At 38.8% G+C, this 22,030-nt stretch overlaps 1 protein-coding gene across 33 annotated transcripts in view; it reads left to right on the top strand.

Annotated features, from left to right (window-relative positions):
* The window catches only part of EPB41L2 (erythrocyte membrane protein band 4.1 like 2), a 120,242-nt gene that overhangs the window by 31,537 nt on the left and 66,675 nt on the right, over nt 1-22,030 (top strand). For all 33 annotated transcript variants that reach the window (XM_032101693.1, XM_032101687.1, XM_032101679.1 and 30 more), the window contains 2 exons: nt 16,326-16,801; nt 17,794-18,006. In XM_032101693.1, coding sequence (XP_031957584.1) covers nt 16,340-16,801; nt 17,794-18,006 — 675 coding nt within the window. In that variant the 5' untranslated portion in view covers nt 16,326-16,339. The remainder of the gene's footprint in view (nt 1-16,325; nt 16,802-17,793; nt 18,007-22,030) is intronic.

Raw genomic sequence — 22,030 nt, 5'->3', positions numbered from 1 at the left:
CATGAACTTAGTTTTTAAATGTTAAAGACTTTTTTTGGATCATTCTCAAAGTGCTCAGAGCTGGAAGAAGAAAAACTTGCTCTAACAGAGCTTCTTAAAATTTGTTTGCATTCCTTTTATTCTTGCTGTGTTTCCTGAAGGGATTAAACACTAAGTAGAAGAAATATTGCACAGCTTCCAAGAAATGTCAGTATTCTTTCTTTTTCGGCAGGCCCATAATGCTAGGAATTAATGAAAAGACAAATGACATCTTTCCCTCTTACAGTTTTTCTTTTGATAATTGATTTTTGTTCCTGCTGGGTTTATTTTCTTTTATTCAAGGACATATTTATTTTCATATACTAAAGGATTACTACGGATTAGTTAGAGCCAATTCTCAAAGTAGTGTCATGGTCAAAACTGAGAGAAGGAAAAGACTGATGTTTCTACCACCTCTACACAAGGTCTGCAAGCAGTAAAACCTGCTCCAAGTTGAGTAATGAAGAATACATATTTTTTTGCTGAAACTTTGTATTTATTCTTTGAACTGGAAAATTTACTCCTTAAGTAAACACAGTCCTCATTTAGAGCGAGGATGAGGGATATTCTCTGTCTACCAGGCAGACTGCAGCTCTCCGTGTATCTTAACGTGTACTGAGATTAACGTAGGCTGTGCAGCACAGCATGCGCTTAAACCCTGGCTCAGATTGAGCAGTCATAAAATGGATTGGTGACTTAGGCTATTCATCCCAGCCATGACAGTTTAAAGGAGGTCGCTGACAACGTCAACAGAGCATACAATTCTTTTCTTCTACGCAGGCTTTGCCTTGCAGTTTTTGTCAGGCAGAATCAGAACTATTTAGGTCTTCCACTTTCATCTCTGTTAATCAGGGGCTGTTCTGGACAAGATTCCTTATGAAAGGAAGTCTGGTGTTCATTTTTGATACCTGTAATCCCTTCAGTTAGGGAATGCAAAGGTCTTCATAGGCTACGGATCAGGAACATAATCAATCCATGCTTTTCAGAACAAGAAACTTTGGGAGATTTATAAATCTGGTGATTTGTAACATTCTCAGGGTTTACCATTGCTTTTTTTAAAGAGTATTTCTGTCACTTCCCCCATTATTTGGGATGTTGAGAACACTCACTGGAACATATGTTGTGTTGCACAGAAGAAGAAAAACTGAATCTCTTCAGCCTCCCAGGACATCTTTGTGATGATATGTTGGCTGAACTGATTTCTAGTTGTTTCAGGCAGAAAGAAAATCCCAATACTAGGTAGTAGTATAGTTCTCGTTAAAAAATTAGCTGCAGAAAAGTATTCTCTATTTCTGAAGCTGTTTCACTGATATAATAATTATATTTGCCTCTGGCTTAATTTGTCATTACTTGAATGGCTTTTAAGTACTACATTTGAAATTTTTTTTGTTTTGATCAGTTGGCAAGTAAGGAGATGCACATAATGTTGTGAACAGCTTATTTTCTCGTTCATCTGTGGATATGATTTGAAAGAAAAATCCAGCTTGCGTATTAAATTGTTTATATTCTTTTTGTTCAGGTGAGGTGCTAAACTATCTGGACGTAAGCCAGGCTCTTGACACAGTTTGGCACCCTGGCTTTCTAGCAATGGTGATGGAATTAAGAGTGGAAGACATAGTGCTTAATTGATAATCAGGAAGATTCTAAAAAAAGCAAGTAAGATTAAGTGAAGATACCAGGGGGCAGGGAGAAGAAAAGAGGATGAAAGAGATGCTTATATGTGAAACTAATATGAAGTAAGAAGGGTTTCAGCTTGTTGCAAATGGTAAAAGCCCACACATCATAGCTGAAAACAGCCTTGTTACAATGTCTTGGGAATTTTAGGGGGTCTGTTTCCCATTACAGGATTATGGAACCTTGTGCTCCAGCATAGTTCTCTCCTCACTGTTTACATCTAAATGTCTCTTGATCGTATGACTATATATATGTATATTTAAAAGGCTTAAATGTTCATTTTAGTGTTGAGTAGCACAAGCTGGTAATACATTTTCAGAATAAGGATTATATAAATAACTTTTTTGAAATCTTTTTGGATAGTTTAGCATAACTTTCCATTTTCTGTGAAGTATTGTACAATATTTTGTATATTTCACATAATCTTTGTGGGACAAAAAAAGATTTTTTTCTTTAAGAATTTGAAACTCTTGCTTGGAAGTCACACCAAGTGTGCCGTATTACTTATCTGTATATCTTGAAAGGAATGCCTTCAGTTTCGTTCTCTGTTTCTCTTTTCCAGTAAGTTTAATATTTAAATTTTATCTCAAGTGTTACAGTGTATTCTGTAGACGTGTGCAGTCCAAAATTCATTCTTCTTTGTTAAAGAAGACAATGAAACATTGTTTTAATTGGCATGAGAAATGCTGCAGTTATTCTGTGAGGAAAGAAGACTGCATATTCATTTTGCTTCAAGTATTGAATTGTTTCTGTGCAAATGTGGTCATGGTGATTAATGAAGTTGCAGAGAATCATGTGATGACAGCAGTACCTCATAGTAGGAATCTGCCAACACATAATTCTTCACCTGATGAGGATTTGGTTAATTTTGTACATAAATGTGGTGAAATCTAATTCTGTTGAATTTGAATGTATAGCTAATGTTGTCTGTTTTCTCCAGATTTGAATTAGACTTCAGATTTTCAGTGATGTCATACAGCATGAATTAGCTTGGAATATTCAACATGAAAAGGTTGTATCACTTGATGTGCACAAACTTTTAGCTTGTGTAATAGTTTTCAGTAGAAATTAAGCTGGGAATACTTCTGTTCTTGTTTATAATTTTAAAAGTAAAAAAGCTCATTTCATAAGTTTTTGTAGGTTTCATAACTCCCACATAAACCAGTTCTGACACTATGTACATGTAATACAATTTGTGTGCATGTTTAGAGGACCTCATAATGTAAACAGGTCAAAAAGATTTGTTCCCTACTTTTTCTCTTCTATATGAAGTTAGGAAGATTGCTTTTGTGTAAGGAAAACTAAACTTCCCCTGTGGACCATCACCCTTATATTTTTGGAGAGAAGTGACCTCTGGGTTTCAACTGAAAATAAGTGAAAGGCTATGATTTTGTCTCCTTACATGGAACATTTAGAAATACTTGATGTCAGTGTTTAAGAACAGAGGCCTTGAGAACTATTTTTGTTTTGGTTCTACTGCTGTCCTAGTGAGCATGCCTTGTGTGTCACTTTCTCCTCATAGTGCTCAAGTTTGTCTATCTGTAAAATTGTTTTTTGCTAAAATCAGAAACATTTCTGTAGATGGGTCAATTTTATAACTACCTCAAAACACTTAGTTCATCTTCAGATTGATATTTTACACAGGAGTTTGGTCTTGGAGCTCTTCAACAGAAAGTAAATGAGATATAATTCATGATCTGTTTTAAAACCAGAAAGCTTACTCTGTAGGAACTAGTGAGTCAAAGATGGAGTTGAATTGTTGAGGTAGTGTGCCTCTGATCTTGGTGTTGAATGGAACTTTAGGATGTGTAGATAAGCCAGAAAAACAGAAGTGAACTAATCTGAATTCTGTCATTTTATGGATTTGGAGATACAGTAACACAGTTTTTCCAGGAAGTGCAACTTTTCACTTAGTTCATTAAGCAATCCAAAGCAAGCATTTGCTGCTTAAGAATAAATACATGAAATAATTATAAGTGCAAAGGAAGGAGTACTCTTGTTTAAATCTTGCAACAGAGGAGCAAGTCTTGAGACTTGTCACTAAATGAATGTATAAAAATGAAGAAGCTACTGGAAGAGTCTTCAAAGTGATGTGTATGTAGATGCTGGATCTCTTGCAGCCTAGCACTTGGAGGACTAATGCTTGGTGATCTTGTGGACTGACCAGTAACATCTATGATATAACTTAGCCTGTAGTGGAATTCTGGTGTCTTCCTGCCCTGTCCCCCTCTCTGGCCTCACTGCAGCTTTTTGGCTATTAGACAAATCATGACCTTCTTTCCTGTTTTGTCTTCAGCGTCTGTTTCCTGTTTTTTCCTTCCCTCCCCCACCCCATTCTTTTTTTTTTGCTCCTGACTTTCTCTCCAGTGATGTCTACTTTGTTCCTTTGCTAGCTTGCTTTTTCCAAGTTCTGTCTTCATAAAAGAAAGAGAGCAAGAAAGAGTTGAGAGCTATAGCATCAGTCCTTCCCTTTTAGTGAGTTTTTGTATCCACTTGTTAGTATATTTATTAAATGTTAATTTGCATGGTATTCATACTGTCTCCTAAAACTCATGTCTGTCACATGGATGTATTTCTCCCATCTTAACACAGAGCCAGATACACACATTTTCTAAGTGCTAGAAGTTTTTGCAGTTTTGTTGAGGTTCTTATGTTTAGTCAGAATTCTGAGACTAGCGCACCTCAGACTTCATCCAGACCAGAGCTCCAGTTCTTGATCAGTTCCTTTGAGAACTAATCAAGTACTCTTGATTTCTGAAAGAACATTATGTCATTTTAAACAGGACTTTTTGTTGATATATGCTCTTTTTGCTTCCACACAGGAATATGGTCTTGCAAAAAACCCCAGTTGTTAACCAGTATACCATGGTCAAGAAAAATACTGAAATTACTTCTATCTGTACACTTCTACCAATTTTCACTTTCTCATTGCTTTATATTTCAGAGTACTTAGGATTTTAAAAATCTAGATAGGATGAGGGAAATCAACGACTGTGAGCTGAAACATGATCTTGAATTTAAATGCATAAGAAGCATACTCATAGAGAACAGCAGGGTCTTTCAAGCAGGGTCTTTCAAGCACTTCTTCAGTCAGCATGTAAACTGATGAGCCCAAAAAGAAGTAAGAAACCCCTAAGCCAATGCAGACTGGAAGTGTCACTCTTTTCAGTGTGGAGTTCATAATATCATGCTCTGTGTGTGTTAATAAAATTGTAAGATGATAAGTTATTGTCAACTTGGATTTGTGTTTGCTTAGGACTGTTTCAAAGCTTTGAAACTTTTCTGCATGTACAGAATGAGAACTGAAAGTACAGCCTGAGAAAGCAGAATAAAGCTTCTACTTGGCCTGAAAGCTTACTGTGACAACACACTATCCCTATTTGTATGTGGTTATTAAAAGGCTTTTCTGCAATGGGTGAGGCTGCTTTGGTAAACTGCAGTTTGTGATGTATATTCTTATATTTTTATGGGAGTGTAATTAAATTCGTGGTTTGGCAGGTCAACATGTATTTTTCCTTTCTACAGGACAGTTCTAAATACCCCTCCCCACCTTGTTCTTGGTGTTCACAAATGAATTATTCTTTTAAATCTTTCTTATCTATTGTCATTCCCTAACTCTCCAAAGAAAACTTTGTTTAAATAGTTACTCCCTTGGGACTTTCATGCATATCCTGTTATCTGTTTTATATTACAATCTTTCATGCTGGGAATGTCCTTCCAAAAAGCACAAAAAAGCTAAAGCACTTAGATGACTAATAAACATGTTAAGTGCTGAAGTCCAGGCACAAAACCAGCATTATTAGCATTACCTTTTGCCTTTTTTCCTCTGTTAGACTTGTTTCTGACCTCTAGATTCAGAAATGAACTGGGTTTCTTTCCCTTTGTCTCACTCAGAGATGTTGCAGTGGTTGCAGGGTTGCACTAGTTGTAAAGCCACTGCCATGGAAAGTAGGAAACTTTTAGAAAGTTGCTCACGCTTTCACTCTTCTAATCAAGTACCAGCATTCAGAAGAGCCCATGGGAGTGATGAAGTTTTGGCTGCCGGTTTTATTTGCTCAGCTAAGAAGCATCTCCACTGCTTTTTGTTGCTTGGGATTGGCAGAGTTAACTCCCACAGGAGCAGTAGATGCATACTTTTTAGAAGAGCAGTATTATCTCTAGTTTCAGTCCTTCTTATATATTCAGTAAACATAAGTATGTAGGAAATAGTTTGCAGTGTTGTGCTTTACATATATTACTTGAGGTGCATTATAATTATTTTGAGTAGGTGGGAAATACTGAGCAAATTGGTTCTGCTTTTTCAAGGGAATACTTCTGTTCCAGTAGCACATGAAAGACTCAGTTAGCTTGTGCTAGCTGCAGACATAAAAACTAAAATACCAAAACACAACCTCTCAGGTGACTAACCTCTGAGGTTTGGGGAATGTGGGAGAACAGTCAGGGAATATGGAATAGCTTTTGTTCATTGCAGCAGGAGCTGAGAACTATCCTGGTTTAAACTATGTTATTTTTAATTTGGGGTAGTTGGTTTTGGTTTGGTTTGGGATTTTTTTTTTCATAAAATATGTTATACAATTAATAACCTTGGTTTGCTTACTTGCATGTGCATTAAGATCTCTGCAGGTCCTTCCAACAGAGGATTCAGGTACTGGTAACAACTTATCCAGCAAAGACGCAGCTGCAACTTTTCTGCAGAGGTCCAAAAATACTTAACCATATAACTTGAGACATTGCACTTATTTGGAATTTGGACTAAGCTTGTTTAAGATTAATTTCCAGGGATGTCATTTAATCAAGTACTTGAAACTGAATTTATTATTGGTGGAAATTGTGGCAGTATCAGTTTCTGTATTTCAACTTGAATACTGATTTAGGAAAACAGACATTAAAAAAAAAATAGTGGCAGGAGAAGATTCTCCTGTCACCTTCATAAAAGGCTTTATAATTTTATTGTCACTTTTTGCAACTCTGTTTCCAGTATTTGGAACTCTCTCTTCCAGTATTGTTCAAGTGGCTTGCCTGAGAGAACTGTGCCCTCTGTGGCACTTGTATTTGTCAATAGCAAAAATGAAATGCTCTTTAAAGTGAAAATATAGAACTGATGTTGCTGCCAAAAAAGTCACTTTTGTGGTTATGTTTAGACCCTAAAGCTTTGTAAACGTTAGTCAGTTGAACTCTAGTCTTGTACATGACGGAACAAACTGTCTTAATGCATTTGTCAGTTGGTTTTTGGCTGTTGTTCCTAAGCTGGATGAGCTGAAATAAAAAGCTAGCAGGCATTTTGAATGTGATCTCAGTAGTGTCCACATCTGAATGACATTCAGCCTTGATGCGCTTACGAAAAAAATTTAATGGTTGTATCTGTTTATGAAAATTACTTTTAAATGTGCATGTACTGGTCTCTCACTACTGAAAGCACAGACTAGTTGCTTCTCTTTTTTTTTTCCTGACATTGAATCTTGGTATTGCAGAGATTTCTCTTTTTGCATGCTGTTGTACACTTCCTGAACATGTGAGAGGGTAATAATTCTCTATACGACTTCCACTGAAGAGGAAATGGATACTTGTCAAAACAATGATGTGTAGCTGGAATTCCACCATTCAGGAACTTTATTACGCTAGGGCCTTCCAGTTTGCAGTACAAAAAATTCTCAGGTACTAGTACATTATTTTTCACCAAGTTGGCAAGTGCTTTGATTAACTATGTTATTGCAAGTGCCTTGGAAGAATATTGCATGCAAGAGTGAACTTAATGTTGTCAGTATGAAAAGAACCTGTTTTTAATCTTGCCGATACTTTGTAGATAGAAAGAATGATAGTTGGAAATGGAATTTTTTATTGTGGCATCTACAAATTAATCACCTCTGAGTCAGAACAAGGCAAATAATTTACAGAACCTAAATGGGGTTGTCATTGTCCGCCCCCACCCCCCACAGCTTCTTTATTAAGAACTGGAAAAAATTAAATGCTTGCCTGTGCTTCAGTGAAATTGTGTGACTGTTATAGAAACAGCCGTTTGGCAAGGTGGGATAGAATGGAAGGATAGGAATGGAGATTGGAGGGACAGCATTTCTCAGAACAAACGAATACTCACTGCTGGTTTTAATCTCTAAAATTGTGGTTATCGTGAGGTTAATGTGAACAGCCAAAACCCACTGTAAACTTGCAAAGTTGATTTTGAAAATAGGGCAGAGATTTTTCTCAAAAACTGTGTTGTTCTTAATTTCTTGGACAGATAACAGGAAAACAGAGCTGTCTCTTGACCCATGTTCATTTTCTGTCTGCTGGAATGAATTTGGAACTAAATCCCGTTTTTCCACTTGAGCATGTCCTTCTCTAGCAGTGTCAGGGCCTGGGTGGGGTTACTTGTTCAATACAGCTTTTCAAAACGACTGTTGGATTCTCATCAGATTACAACATTTTTTTCAGCGCTGGGGAAGAGCACAAAGCTATCTTGATAAACAGATTATATTTGTTCATATGTACTCTGGCAAAGACAAATTTCTTGATTTAAATTACTTTGCTGTTTGAGACTTATTTTTTGCCTGGATATAGCAGCATATTTGTAGATTGAAAATCTAGAAGGAACAGATTTCTGTTATCTCTGGAAATGGCAGAGATAGCCCGAAGAGAGCTGCAGGATGTATATTTGCTTAAATGTAATCTCAAATTCCAATGTGGGCATTGCAACTTGCCTGCTTGTAGCACTTGAAAAGTATTTATGCTGTGATTATCTTGAAAGCCTTGGGGTTGAGCTTTACATGTTCTACAGGTGCTGTTACAAAGCTGATGCAGTTTTCAATGAATTTCATTTAGTTTAGAAAGCAGCACTTTCCAATATTATTTTCTATGTTTTATTACACATTTTTAGACTGCTGCAGAGTGTCAGGAGATAAATTTTAACAAAATAGCTTTTAAAGAATTCTCACTGGTTTTCATGTCTTGTAGTATTATCTTTTATTTCTGGAGTGTTCCTTCAACTGACTTATCCATTAAAACTAAACCTTTAAAGTTTTATATGGGTTGCAGTAACCAAGTTATTCAGCAGCCAAAATGGAGATGGCCTGCAGCAGGTGTTCTATGAAAAGTTGGGGCACTTGGGTGATAAGTAATAGGTATGTGTTGTGCTGCTTTAACAGGAAAAAGGATTTTGAGAAATAGTTATGTTCCAGGATGTAATTTGAGTTTACAAAGAGTTGAGGTGACTTTCCCTAGAGTTACTTAACAGAAATTTGTCAGCATAATAATTTTATTGTGAAAATATTCTATCTAAACTGCAGATACTCACTTTGCAATTTTAGACAGAAGTAGTTTTTTCTGTCACATTTAATTTGCTGTCTAGGGCCTAGATTTTTTTCTTTGTCTTCACAGCAATCTTCAGAACACACTAGTACTTGTCTTACATTGTTGTTTCAGAACTACCTTATGAATTCTCACCATCCTATGTAGGAACCCACCAGTGTTTTTGTGGTGAGTCCTCTGTATTCTGTGTATTGCAAGGAATGGTTATACAACTACAATAATTTTCTCACAGTATAAAAATGAGTTCTAGAAACCTCAATATTTAAATAAGGACAAGAATGTGTTTGGGATGGAAATATTGCATGTTTGCAAATTTTCAAGTGTATGATGGCATGGATATAAATGTGAAGGCTAATAAGATGCCTGTTATTTTGAATATTGATGTTGTTATCTAGATAAAAGGATGCTTATGAGTATAGCTTCTATTAGCTCAGGGGCTTCTAGCCACTGGGACATGCCTGTAATTCCCTGGAAACTAGATTTAATAGACAGGATCCTTTGGGAGGACACCATTGTGTGCCATTTCTACTCTTGGAGATTAGCTTAGATTTTATGTGAGTATGTGTATGTATTTAGGTGTACACATGTAACTAATTTGTATTGTTATGAAGCCATGATTCTCTGTCTGGCTCTGAAGTTATGTTTATTAAAATATGTTATGTTAATACTTCTATGAAAGCATTCTATTACTTGTCATAATTTGGGAATTACACTTGGAGTATTGTTGCTGTTTAAAGTTTGACCTTTGAAATGTGCTACTGACTTTCAGAACTATTATGGCACCATCTGCTGACCAATACACAGACTGGCAATGTCAGTTTGCTTACCTGGCTACCTCCTTGAGAATAAGCTCCCAGTTTAGAGGAAGCTGAAGCAGAATCATGAGGAGAAAGGGCAATTCTTTTATGGGCTTAGATTTGGGAAAAATTTTTACTAGGAGATATTATTACAAAGGCAAAAGTCTGAATCAATACAGATTTAGTTGTCTACTCAACCTGAATTATTGGTTAAGGTTTCTCCATGAACTGGGAAGCTTTAAAAGAAGGAATTCGGGGCTTTTTTTTTGGCTATATGTAGCATAGGATTATTCTTGGTAGTCTGTTTTTCAATGCAATGAAGAGCCATGAAAGCATGAGATCTGTCCAGGCCCCAGCTCTGGTGGTCTTGTCACAGCCTGGGAAACCAATGGACTCTGACAGGCTTATGCCCTGTGGCTACTGCAGAGACTCACAAAAAAGCCGAGTCTGCAGTCTGTCTCTTCAGCCTCTGCAGTTAACCTTGATTTTTATGCAGTGATCATCCGGGGAGGAGCAAACTGGATCAGTCCTTGTCACGCTCAGTGTGTAAATACTTAGGTTTGGGTTCAATTGGTAGATATCATCTTTGATTAATCATTTAAAAATAGGTGATTGGATTTTGTATGTATAAAACATGTACCCATTTCCTCTTGTTTTTTCTGTTGTAACTTTTTTATCATACTCAGTAGTTTGCTAAACTTGATCTTTGACTTTTGTCTGATCTATTTTGTTTTAGGAATGTGCTTAAAAAAGAATGTAATCCAAATTATTAGATTCAGCTTTCAAAGTGTGTTTGTATGTATAAACACCTCTGTATATTTATATATATAGAGGAGGATGCAAGTTCCTATGGGAGAACTGGGGCTTTTTTGTGTTGGTATTTGACTACAGAACAATATTTAATTGGGAGCTGTATGATGTAAATGTTGCGGATTGATCTTAGCCAACTTTAGAGATGTTTTTGCTTTCTTAAGGATCTCAAAATTGAAAACTTTATTCTTTAGTAGAATTCATTCCTTGGTGTTCAGAGCACTCCATGTCTTTTCAATTGTAGTAATCCGTTTAAATAATGACTAAAAGGAGAAATTGGATTCGCTTCTTGCTTTGTCTGCTAATAGAATGTATGCAGGTTATATTGGCACCTTCAGCAAAAGGATGCTACACAGCATCATGGTATACCATGAGTTTTCTTTTTTACATACCAATGATAAAATATAAGTTTTAAAATTTAGCAGAAATCTGAAATAAGGTTCTTTAGTTACTACTTTCAGCCACATTTGAAATATAAATTATTGTACTCTACAAAAAATAACTGATTTATGTTTTTGTAAAAATCTAGTTGTAGCACCAAGTTCCTCAGATATTACCTACTGTTTAAACCAGATTCTTTTACACTCTAAAATATGAATAACTGCTCCAGCTAGGATTTTACTTCTTTAGAGCTTTTATATCAACAAATCTTACATGTTGAAAGCAGCAAGCATGAATGATGTGTCCTAACCAACTGTGAAATGCAGATCAGGCTTCTTCTGAGCTTCAGATCAATAATATGACAAGAAATAAGCAACTTTATTTGGGAGCTTTTTTGCTTTGTTGTAGGCAGTTAAAATACACATGACCTTGTTTCAGGTTTTCATGTATATTTTTTCAGATGTTAGAAATTTTCTTTGAAATCTTTTTGGATTTTTTATGTGTAGCCAATGTGAGATAAATATTTGGAATATTTATGAAGGTAGCAATTTAAAAAATAAATTATTAATACTTTGGTGAGCCAGAAAATTACATGACTTGCAGAGACACACATTGGCTTTTAGTGCACTGAGCTGTAATTTATTTCTGTAGAAGTAGGTTGATTTTTTTCCTTTTGCTTCTATGACATGATGGTTTCTCTGCGAATCCCAGTAGACTGATGAAGATAAAACTATCAAAGAGACTTTTATTTCTTGAATTTGCTATGAATGACAAACTGAAAAAAGAAGAAACAAATTTAGGACTGCCTTTTTCTACTTTTATATATTCAGAAAATAAGTTAAATGAGATCCAGGAATGTATGGAAAAAGTATTTGGATTTGTTCCTCTGTGCTGTTAAATAAGAAATACTGTAACAGAAGCAGTGAATTAAAACATGCATCACCATAGAAAACTTCATTTCACTGCAGTTGGTTTTAAAGTTGTCTGTGATCTTTGAGCTATACTTTTTTCTTTCCCTCTCTTTTTTTTTTTCCTTTTTTTTTAAACTCCATGTTATACTTGATATCTCTTCTGTTTCTAGTTTATCTATGGTGGCAGGAATCCTCTTGGTCAGAAAACTACATTTCAAGAGTTTATGCTAGAAACTGGAAGAAAGGCATCAAACCAGCTGACCAATGTATACACTTGAGAGGAAAGAGTGCAAGGAAACAATGTGGCATCCTCTTCTGCTTTCAGCTGTGAACTCTGGCCAGCACTAAGTTTCTTCTCAGTGCAATAAAAAGAGAGGGGAAAGGCTGAATGGAGAGGAGTGAGAATATCTGTTGTCTTCAGCTGCTTCTTGGTCAGGACTCTTGCTTGGGGAAGTTGGTAGAGTTATAAATGGGGCAGATCGTCTGCTTCCTGCAAAAGTGGGATCTGTTTTAACAAACTCACCTGCTCTTCAGAAACTGCAAAGTGTTTTACAGTACTTTTTGCAATCCCACCCCCACCTTGATCCTTGTAGTTTAGGTAGTCATTCAGTCTGCGTGAGCCAAGTTTTCTGGAGGGTTACAAAAAATACAGCTGTTACCACTTGTCATTTAATGTGCATGGGTTTAATGTCAATTGCAAAATCTACCAAGATTTTTCTTTTTTCTGTTCAGACATTGGTAATCCTTTATTTGAGCATCACCCTGAGGTTCCTTCTCTTTTGTCTACTCTTGCTGCAAGATACTTATTCTCCTTTCTCAATTCAAAACGAAACACAGATTCAATGTTACCTTGCAATACAAAAAGGTGAGATAAGGAGACTCCTATCCTGCTGCAGTTGTTACAGAGCTTATGAAAGCTTATAGGGTCAAAATTATGTAATGTGCTCATGCTATGTAGTAAGAATGAATGAGAGTTTACTTGGAGATAGGAAAGCAAGAAAACATACAGTTGAAGTTGAGAACTCTAAATTTGCCATCTGATTTGATTTATGTCTTCCCAATATCACTTCTGAGACAGATGCTGTCTGCTGCTTGTTTCCATTTGCTTACTGGCACACTGTTGGCTGTTAGGCCAGAGCTGTGTGAGATCATGTGAGGTCTTCCCTATCGCGGCAGGAGAGAATCAGGAAAAAGCGACTTCCAGAAAATCTGGTTTCTTGATTGCTTGGCTACAGTGGAGGTAACATCAGAGGCTTTACAAACTGCAAGTGTAGGCTGATGGCAGAACTCCAGTGTTTTGTCCCTCCCTATCTCTGTTTTTTCTGTGAAATACAAAACTGGAGGATCTGACAGAGCACTGAGGGAGTGTGAGACCCAATTTTGTGTTTCTCGAGGTATAGCTAATTCTTGTACCAATATGTAACTCTGGAAAAAAGAAATGTATCAAGCTAATGTGGTAGAGAAGGTAGGTATTTTGGGAAGACTATAACTTACACTCTTGGTCAGTGCTCTTGTTTAGTTAACTCATCCACCTCTTCACGGTTAGTTCAGAGACTACTGGGAGTGTAAAGAAATATATAGGCTCAGCAGAGAGGTGTGCTTCCTTTTGTAGGGTTCTCCTCTCTATTCCTCTTCTCTCCCTCTCCCCATCCCACCCCGAAAAGCTCTGAAGTTACAAGCTTATAGGAAATCGAGCTCATGAAAGAAATTCCTCCTGCTGTGGGCATCAAATAAAGGTATTAAGTGAACATGGACAGACCTCTTCAGATGGGGGCTGTAACAAGTTTCCCTTGCTTCTGTGGTAAAAAGCCAAGTTCTCCTTGTAACTATAACTTTGATTATGAAAACCTGGACATGTGGAGGTGCAAAACCTTTCTTGTTTCGCATTGAGCGAGTTTGTACCACCCACTGCTATTCTGTCTAAATTTAATCAGTTGTGTGACTTGGTGCCCTCAGTTTCTTTTATTGTTAGAACAATATCATAGAGATGTGTTTACAGGGTGACTTATTTTACTTAGTTCTAAGGAATTTTCTGGAGATGTCTCCTTTTTGACTGTATAATCAAAGAGTGATATTAATTTTGAGAGTGGTATATAATGATTTTTTTATTAGTTTCTACATGTACTTCATGCATTTCTGCGTATTTTGAAAAATTTTTTAAAAAGTACAGGAAATACAGTGGCTTCCTTCTAACTCCTTTGAAGATTTGTATATCAAGTCTTACAAAATTGTTTTGGCTAGTTTCTGAGAAAAAATTGGTTCTTCCTTAGATATGTATGAGAAAAAACATCACCACCATCTCTGTTAATTATGAAACCTCCCTTATGAATTTATTAAGCAGTGTGGATTGATACTCTCTGATCAGCAGAAGTTTTGATTTTTCTCAGGGAAAGTTGAGTTTGGTTTTCTAGATATTGTTCATTTTTCATTTTGATAATAAAGTTTTACATTATTGTGTTAATAAGATACCTACCATTCAGAAGGAAGAGGAGCATGTCTGTGTAAGATACAAAGGTGATAGCAAAATGGAATTTGATTAGTAGTAGCTCACTAAAACTAGCATACTAATATGTGGCTTTAAATAGCAAATTCTTTAATCTCAACAGTCAAATGAAACCTGCCTTTCAGAGGCCTGTTACCTCTGAGATAAGTAGTACTTACATAATGTTTAATACTTTATCACAACAAGCTTTATTAGTAGTATTGAAACTTGATGGGTTTTGTAAAAAGTGGTATAAATGGCTATGTAACTATAATATTTAAGTTTGAAATGTATTCAGAAGTCTCTAGTGTAGCAGTAAAGCTACTAACTTTTAATTTAATTCCCCATTGGGGAATGCTTTGGTTTTAGATTGTGAAATGTTAAGTGATGAACAAAAACCCACACACACCCATGTAGCTACTTTGGTCTCAAGATACTTAATGTGAATTTGCCTGTAGGTAGTTCAAGGCTCCTATGTCTGGGGCTTCTTAAAGAGTAAGATAACTGTCAAGATGGTGTTTCCTTTGGCTCAGTATTGTTCATCTCTTTGGCCAGAATGGCTTCTATTGCATATTTAGGCCTCTGCTAGCTTCCATTTTTTTTTTTTTTTTTCATTATCCTAGGGAATGACTTAGTTTAATTATTTCTGACTGCCTATGGATGTTCTTTGGAAACCTGGAGGCAAAGTCTTGCTGCTACCTTGTGATCTAAACTAGTTCTCAATTGGCTTCAAGTGCAGTTTGAAGTGCTATGCAAGTTAATTGCATCAACCTGAGCTAGATAACCTACTTGACTCTTTTTGGGCAGGGGTGGGGGTGGGAGCTGTTGAGTTCAGCAAGAGTCCTGAACCAAGAGCCTCTGGCCTCTAAAGGCATGCAGTGATGATAATCAATTATAACGGAGAGGGTTCTCATGTTATAAAGATAGAAATGTGATTGTCACTAACCTGCTAAACTTTAGGCCAGAAAGAACAGACCATCAATTTAAAATTAATTGTATTCAGAAGATTGTAAGCAAATACCAGTGATGAATAATGAAATCTAACCATTATAAACTTTTGTTGGACCCTTGTGTGCTTATTTTTGTTGGCTCACTTCAATAAATTGGAAAAAAGAAGTTATACTATACTTTTAAAGCAATGCAGCAAAATACAGTGCCACACAGATAACAACATTTGTATATTCTAGTTAATATTTCTTTCAATCAATACCAATAATGGTAAGATTAAAGGTTATTATTGCATATCCTGTTGTTACAGTATTACAATTTGTCTTTAATTTCACTGAAGGAAGGGTGAGCAGAAGTGATGAGAGTATAAGAGTATATGATTTTATGTTGATTGGTATGAACTTCTTATTAAGAACCTAATCTTACCTTAGTTAAAAATATATGTTCCCCAGCACTATTAGTGATTTAAAATTTCCAGATTTTTTATATTCAGTATCATGCTCACCATCCTTTTGTCCTATTCTTTGGTAATCTTGCTCTTTCACTTCCAATAATTTATTTTTAATTGGTGTCACCAAATACTAAGGGGGTTATACCTACCAGTTTTACTACAGAAGGTGGATACTCTTCTGAAAATTCATTTTCTGGGTCTACCAAGGAGCTCAGTAGAAAGAGAACTGAAGTTACTTCTGAAATAATCTTGGCCAATAACATTAGGAGTAGCTTATAATAAATGCCTTTCAGAGAGCACACTTAAAATTTTATCCTTTATCTTTCCTTCCTTTAAAGAGAAGGAAACTAGATCTTTTATCTGCAGAGCACTAAGTTTTAGCTTACTGGCCTTACTTGTCAACTGAAAATTTGAAAAGGAGTATTTCTTTAACCCTAATAAGTTTAATAATCTACAAGAGTTTCTAAATTACTACAAATTACTGCAAATAATTAGTCAGTAAAAGTAGTAATGCTACATAACAAAACTATTTTTATTGTTGCTTCTTTTAGTGTCAGTTGTGATAATGACAACTGAAGTTGGTTCAGAGACCGAAGTAAAGAAAGACTCTGAGCAGCTGGGACCAGACAAAGCCAAGGACAAGCCTGAAGAAGCATCAGAGACTCCAGGAGATCAGAAGTCCAGGGAAACATCCTCTGGAGAAGCTCAAGATTCTTCTGTCCCAGCACCAACTAGCCAAAGTAGTCCAAGTAGACAGAAGAAGGAAAAATCTTCACCTGAAAGCAAGGGTATTTCTCGTTTCATTCCCCCGTGGCTTAAGAAACAAAAGTCATACACCTTGGCAGAGGCCAAAGATGAGCCCAAGAAAAGGGCCACAGGGGAAGAGCAAGTAGTTGAAGAAAGTGAAAGCCAGACACCAGAGGGGGTGGCTCAGTCAAGAAAGAGCTTGGAAGGAGCAGCTGAAAACCGGCAGAATGCTAAAGCAGACGACAAGGAAAAACACTCTGTTAGCAGTGCTGAAATACAGGTACGTGTGGGAAGGCTTATAGATACTTGGGAGTAATTTTAATGCAACCTGATGCATGAATTATGTAACTTATTAGGATCATATTAGGGAAAAAATGACAGCTATTCCAGTTGCTAGGCTCCAGTCCTGCTTTTTGTGAAGTTGCATGCCAGTTCTTAACATTCAAACTTCATATTCTAGGCTGGTGAAGGCACATAGAGAATGTTTTGTATGAGGAGGAGCTGAGACAGTTGGCACTGGTCGGCCTGGGGAAGAGAAAGAGGAAGGGGAATCTTATTGGTGTGTATTAATACCTGAATGGAGGGAATGCAAAGCCAGACCCTTCTCAGTGGTATGCAGTTAGATGACAGACGGCAACGGACCCAAATTAAACCCATGAAATTACATTTCTAATCACAAGAAAATCTTTTTTGCTCTGATGGTGATAGGACCTTTCCTTGGTAAGGAATGTAGCTAGGTGGTGGGGGTGCAGATGACAGGCCTCCTAGGGTGGTAAAGGAGTGAGCCGGACATTGAAACAGGTTGACCAGAGATATTACGGAGTCTTCCCCTATGAAGATATCCAAAACCCAAAAAGGATATGGTCCTGGGTAAACTACCCTGTGTGGGCCTAGGGTCATTGGACTAGATCTCAAGAGATCCCTTCCAGCCACAAGCATTCTGTGATTCTGTATCACTTGGCTTTCATAAACACTGGGCTTTTGTTTAGTATAATTCCTGGAGCTTCTTAATAAATTCATTTCTCTTAGGAAGAAAGCCAATAACACATATTAAAAAACACAAACCTCATTTCAAGGAAAGGGAAAAAAAGACACATTCTGTGGTCTGAGAGCAAGAATATCTGGTCCCTAAAAGAAGGCCTTAATGCTTATGCTGGTTATTGTGCTTCCAGTATGTGCATAACTTTAATGGAAGTTTAATGTCTTCTTTATTAGTAGCTTATAAAAGGAATGAACAAGTTAAAAATCCTGAGTTAACTGTATTTTATATAGCCTCCCAAAGAAGATGGTAAAGAAACAGAAGTAGAGGAAGATGCAGAGAAAAAGGAAGAAAAACAAGAAGAAAAAGAAAAAAGGGAGACAAAAGAAGTGCAGACAGCTGAAATTAAAACAGATAACATTCCTCAGAAGTCTCCAAAGAAAATCAAAACTGTGCAGTGTAAGGTGATGCTTCTGGATGGCACAGAATACAGCTGTGACCTAGAGGTAAGGCATCAAGTCTTTATATAAAGAGCTTTTTCTATAGGGAAAAGAAAACTTGCTTTCTATTATACTGAGTGTTTAATGCTATCGCTAGGAGTCAGTTAACATTTCAGTTTAAAATTCCATCTTTAAAACTATATCAGTTTATTCTTAAAAATACCCTCTAAGGTACACTAGCTGATTATTTGACAGCTCAGATTTAATTTTTTTTCTAAAACATGAAGGTTTTCCTGAAAGTAATGTGACATGTGCTGATAAAGTTTTCTTGAGTTCATTAATTTTTTTAAAGTTATCTCAGCTGGAGATTAAAGTTTAAACTTTGTAAAGTTTAAAAGAAGTTTTCTTCAGAAAGAAAAATTCCATTATAGGTATAAAACACATATTTATATTTAAAGTTATGTTCTAGTTCCACATTTTCACGTCTGTGTGGATTGCTTGTTTTCAGCTTGTACTAGTTTGAAAACAAACCAGTGGGAGGCACCAAGTCAGAATAACAATTTAATGGAAATTAAAGAAAAAGGGAAAAAACAAAGGTAAAAGAAAACACTGTCAAACTGACAGAGTCAAGGTACAACCTGACACCCTGTTAGGCAGGGTGGTGGTAGCAGTCTGGTAGAAAGGTGGCTGCAGTCCTCTGAAGTAGTGATCCTGTAGTAAAACAGTCTGCTCTTCCTCAGGAAGTCCAATGGTGGCTGTGTAGCTCCTGTCCTCTGGAAATCCAGTGGGAAGCCAGTCTCTCTGGTGTTCAGCCTCAGCTTATATCCACGATGGGATGCTTGGTTCCTCCCTCTGGGTGGAGCATCTCACAATGGGGTAACGAGTCATGAGGCAAAGTGTTGATTAGGCTCATTAACAGAAGATAGTCCGGAGGGAGTTATCTCTGAGTCAGGCGGCAGGACAATGATGGGCCATTAAGAGAAAGATAGTCCGGGGGGAGGAGGCAAGGAAACACTGCCCCACCTGATTTCAACAGCTGATGGGGATGGTAATAGAATACACTGCAACCCAGGACATTATCCACCCCTTATTCTATTACCATCTACATTATCCCAAATCAATACCTTCTTAAACTCTAAAACACACATACATATATATATATATATATATATACACAGTGAAACCTACACACCGTTCTCACCTAAGATTAGGTCTCCTTGTGGTACACAACGGGTTTCCCCATCTTTCTGCATTACCCACCAAGTGCAGCCAGGTCCTTGAGCAAAGACAATCCCACGGATGGGTTTGTCTTTGCCTGAGGTGGGATTAATCCAAACAGTCTTTCCTAAAATACCTCTCAGGTGTACCGCAGGGACTCTATCTCCATCCACTGTGTGCAAGGGTTCAGACTCGGCAGGACCAGCTCGATTGATGGACCCTCGGGTATTGACCATCCAGGTGGCCTTTGCTAAGTTCACTTCCCAATTTTTGAAGGTCCCCCCACCAAGTGCCTTTAGGGTAGTTTTAAGTAGTCCATTGCAGCGTTCAACTTTTCCAGCAGCTGGTGCATGATAAGGAATATGATATATCCATTCGATACCGTGTTCTCTGGCCCAGGTGTTGATGAGGCTGTTCTTAAAATGAGTCCCGTTGTCTGACTCGATCCTATCAGGGGTGCCATGTCTCCACAGGACTTGCTTTTCCAGGCCCAGGATGGTGTTCCGGGCTGTAGCATGAGGCACAGGGTAGGTCTCCAGCCATCCAGTGGTTGCTTCAACCATGGTCAACACGTAGTGCTTGCCTTGGCGGGTTTGGGGAAGGGTGATGTAGTCAACTTGCCAGGCTTCACCATACCTGTACTTTGACCATCGTCCACCATACCACAGAGGCTTCACCCGCTTGGCGTGTTTGATTGCAGCACAGGTCTCACAACTGTGGATGACCTGTGAGATGCTGTCCATGGAAAGGTCCACCCCTCGGTCACGGGCCCATCGGTATGTTGCATCTCTCCCCTGATGACCAGAGGCATCATGGGCCCAACGAGCTAGGAATAATTCTCCCTTGTGCTGCCAGTCCAGATCCACCTGTGATACTTTCACCTTGGCAGCTCGGTCCACCTGCTCGTTGTTGCGATGCTCTTCATTAGCCCGACTCTTGGGTACGTGCGCATCCACGTGTCGAACCTTCACGGTCAGCTTCTCTACTCGGGCGGCGATGTCCTGCCAAATCTCAGCAGCCCAGATGGGTTTCCCTCTGCGCTGCCAGTTGGCTTTTCTCCAGCGATCCAGCCATCCCCAAAGAGCATTAGCTACCATCCATGAGTCGGTGTAGAGATAGAGCCTCGGCCACTTCTCTCGTTCAGCGATATCCAAAGCCAGCTGGACGGCTTTAAGCTCTGCAACCTGACTCGATCCACCTTGTCCCTCGGTAGCTTGTGCAACTCGTCGTGTGGGGCTCCATACTGCAGCTTTCCACTTCCGGTTAGCGCCTACAATTCGGCAGGAACCATCAGTGAAGAGGGCATAATGTCTTTCAGTCTCCGGTAGCTCATTATATGGTGGGGCTTCCTCAGCACGAGTCACTTGCTCTTCCTCTTCTTCAGAAGATAATCCAAAAGTCTCACCTTCAGGCCAGTTTGTTATAATTTCTAGAATCCCAGGGCGATTCGGGTTTCCAATACGGGCACGCTGTGTGATGAGGGCGATCCACTTGCTCCATGTGGTGTCGGTGGCATGATGCGTGGAAGGAACCTTTCCCTTGAACATCCAACCCAGCACCGGTAGTCGGGGTGCCAGAAGCAACTGTGCTTCAGTGCCAATTACCTCTGAGGCAGCTTGGACTCCTTCATAGGCTGCCAAGATTTCCTTCTCTGTGGGAGTATAGTTGGCTTCAGACCCTCTGTAGCTTCGGCTCCAGAACCCCAGTGGTCGGCCACGAGTCTCACCAGGCACCTTCTGCCAGAGGCTCCAGGACAGACCATTGTTCCCGGCTGCAGAGTAGAGCACGTTCTTCACCTCTGGTCCTGTCCTGACTGGGCCAAGGGCTACCGCATGAGCGATTTCCTGCTTGATCTGGGCAAAGGCTTGCTGCTGTTCGGGGCCCCAGTGGAAATCATTCTTCTTGCGGGTAACCAGGTAGAGAGGGCTCACGATCTGGCTGTACTCAGGAATGTGCATCCTCCAGAAACCTATGGCGCCTAGGAAAGCTTGTGTTTCCTTCTTGCTGGTCGGTGGAGACATCGCAGTGATCTTATTGATGACCTCGGTGGGAATCTGACGTCGTCCATCTTGCCACTTTACTCCCAGGAACTGGATCTCTTGGGCAGGTCCCTTGACTTTGCTCCTTTTGATGGCAAAGCCAGCTTCCAGGAGAATCTGGATGATTTTCTCTCCTTTCTCAAACACTTCCTTTGCTGTGTTTCCCCACACGATGATGTCATCGATGTATTGCAGATGTTCTGGAGCCTCACCCTTTTCCAATGCAGTCTGGATCAGTCCGTGGCAAATGGTGGGACTGTGCTTCCACCCCTGGGGCAGTCGGTTCCAGGTGTATTGCACACCCTTCCAGGTAAAAGCAAACTGGGGCCTGCATTCTGCTGCCAAAGGAATGGAGAAGAAGGCATTGGCAATGTCAATAGTGGCATACCACTTCGCTGCTTTGGACTCCAGCTCGTACTGAAGTTCCAACATGTCCGGCACAGCGGCGCTCAATGGTGGCGTGACCTCATTCAGGCCACGGTAGTCCACCGTCAGCCTCCATTCTCCACTGGACTTACGCACTGGCCATATAGGGCTGTTGAAAGGTGAATGGGCCTTGCTGACCACCCCTTGGCTCTCCAGTTTGCGAATCATCTCATGGATGGGAACCACAGAGTCTCTGTCGGTGCGGTATTGCCGGCGGTGCACTGTTGCTGTGGCGATTGGCACCTGTTGTTCTGCAACTCTTAGCAGTCCCACGGCAGAGGGGTCATCTGAGAGGCCAGGCAATGTACTCAGTTGTCTGATATCTTCTGTCTCCACAGCAGCTATCCCAAAAGCCCAACGATGTCCTTTTGGGTCCTTGAAATATCCATTTCTAAGATAGTCTATGC

The sequence above is a fragment of the Corvus moneduloides genome, chromosome 3, assembly GCF_009650955.1.
Source record: "Corvus moneduloides isolate bCorMon1 chromosome 3, bCorMon1.pri, whole genome shotgun sequence".
Classification (NCBI taxonomy): domain Eukaryota; kingdom Metazoa; phylum Chordata; class Aves; order Passeriformes; family Corvidae; genus Corvus; species Corvus moneduloides.
The sequence above is the reverse complement of the archived record's forward strand: the minus strand, read 5'-3'. Positions and strand labels throughout refer to the sequence as shown.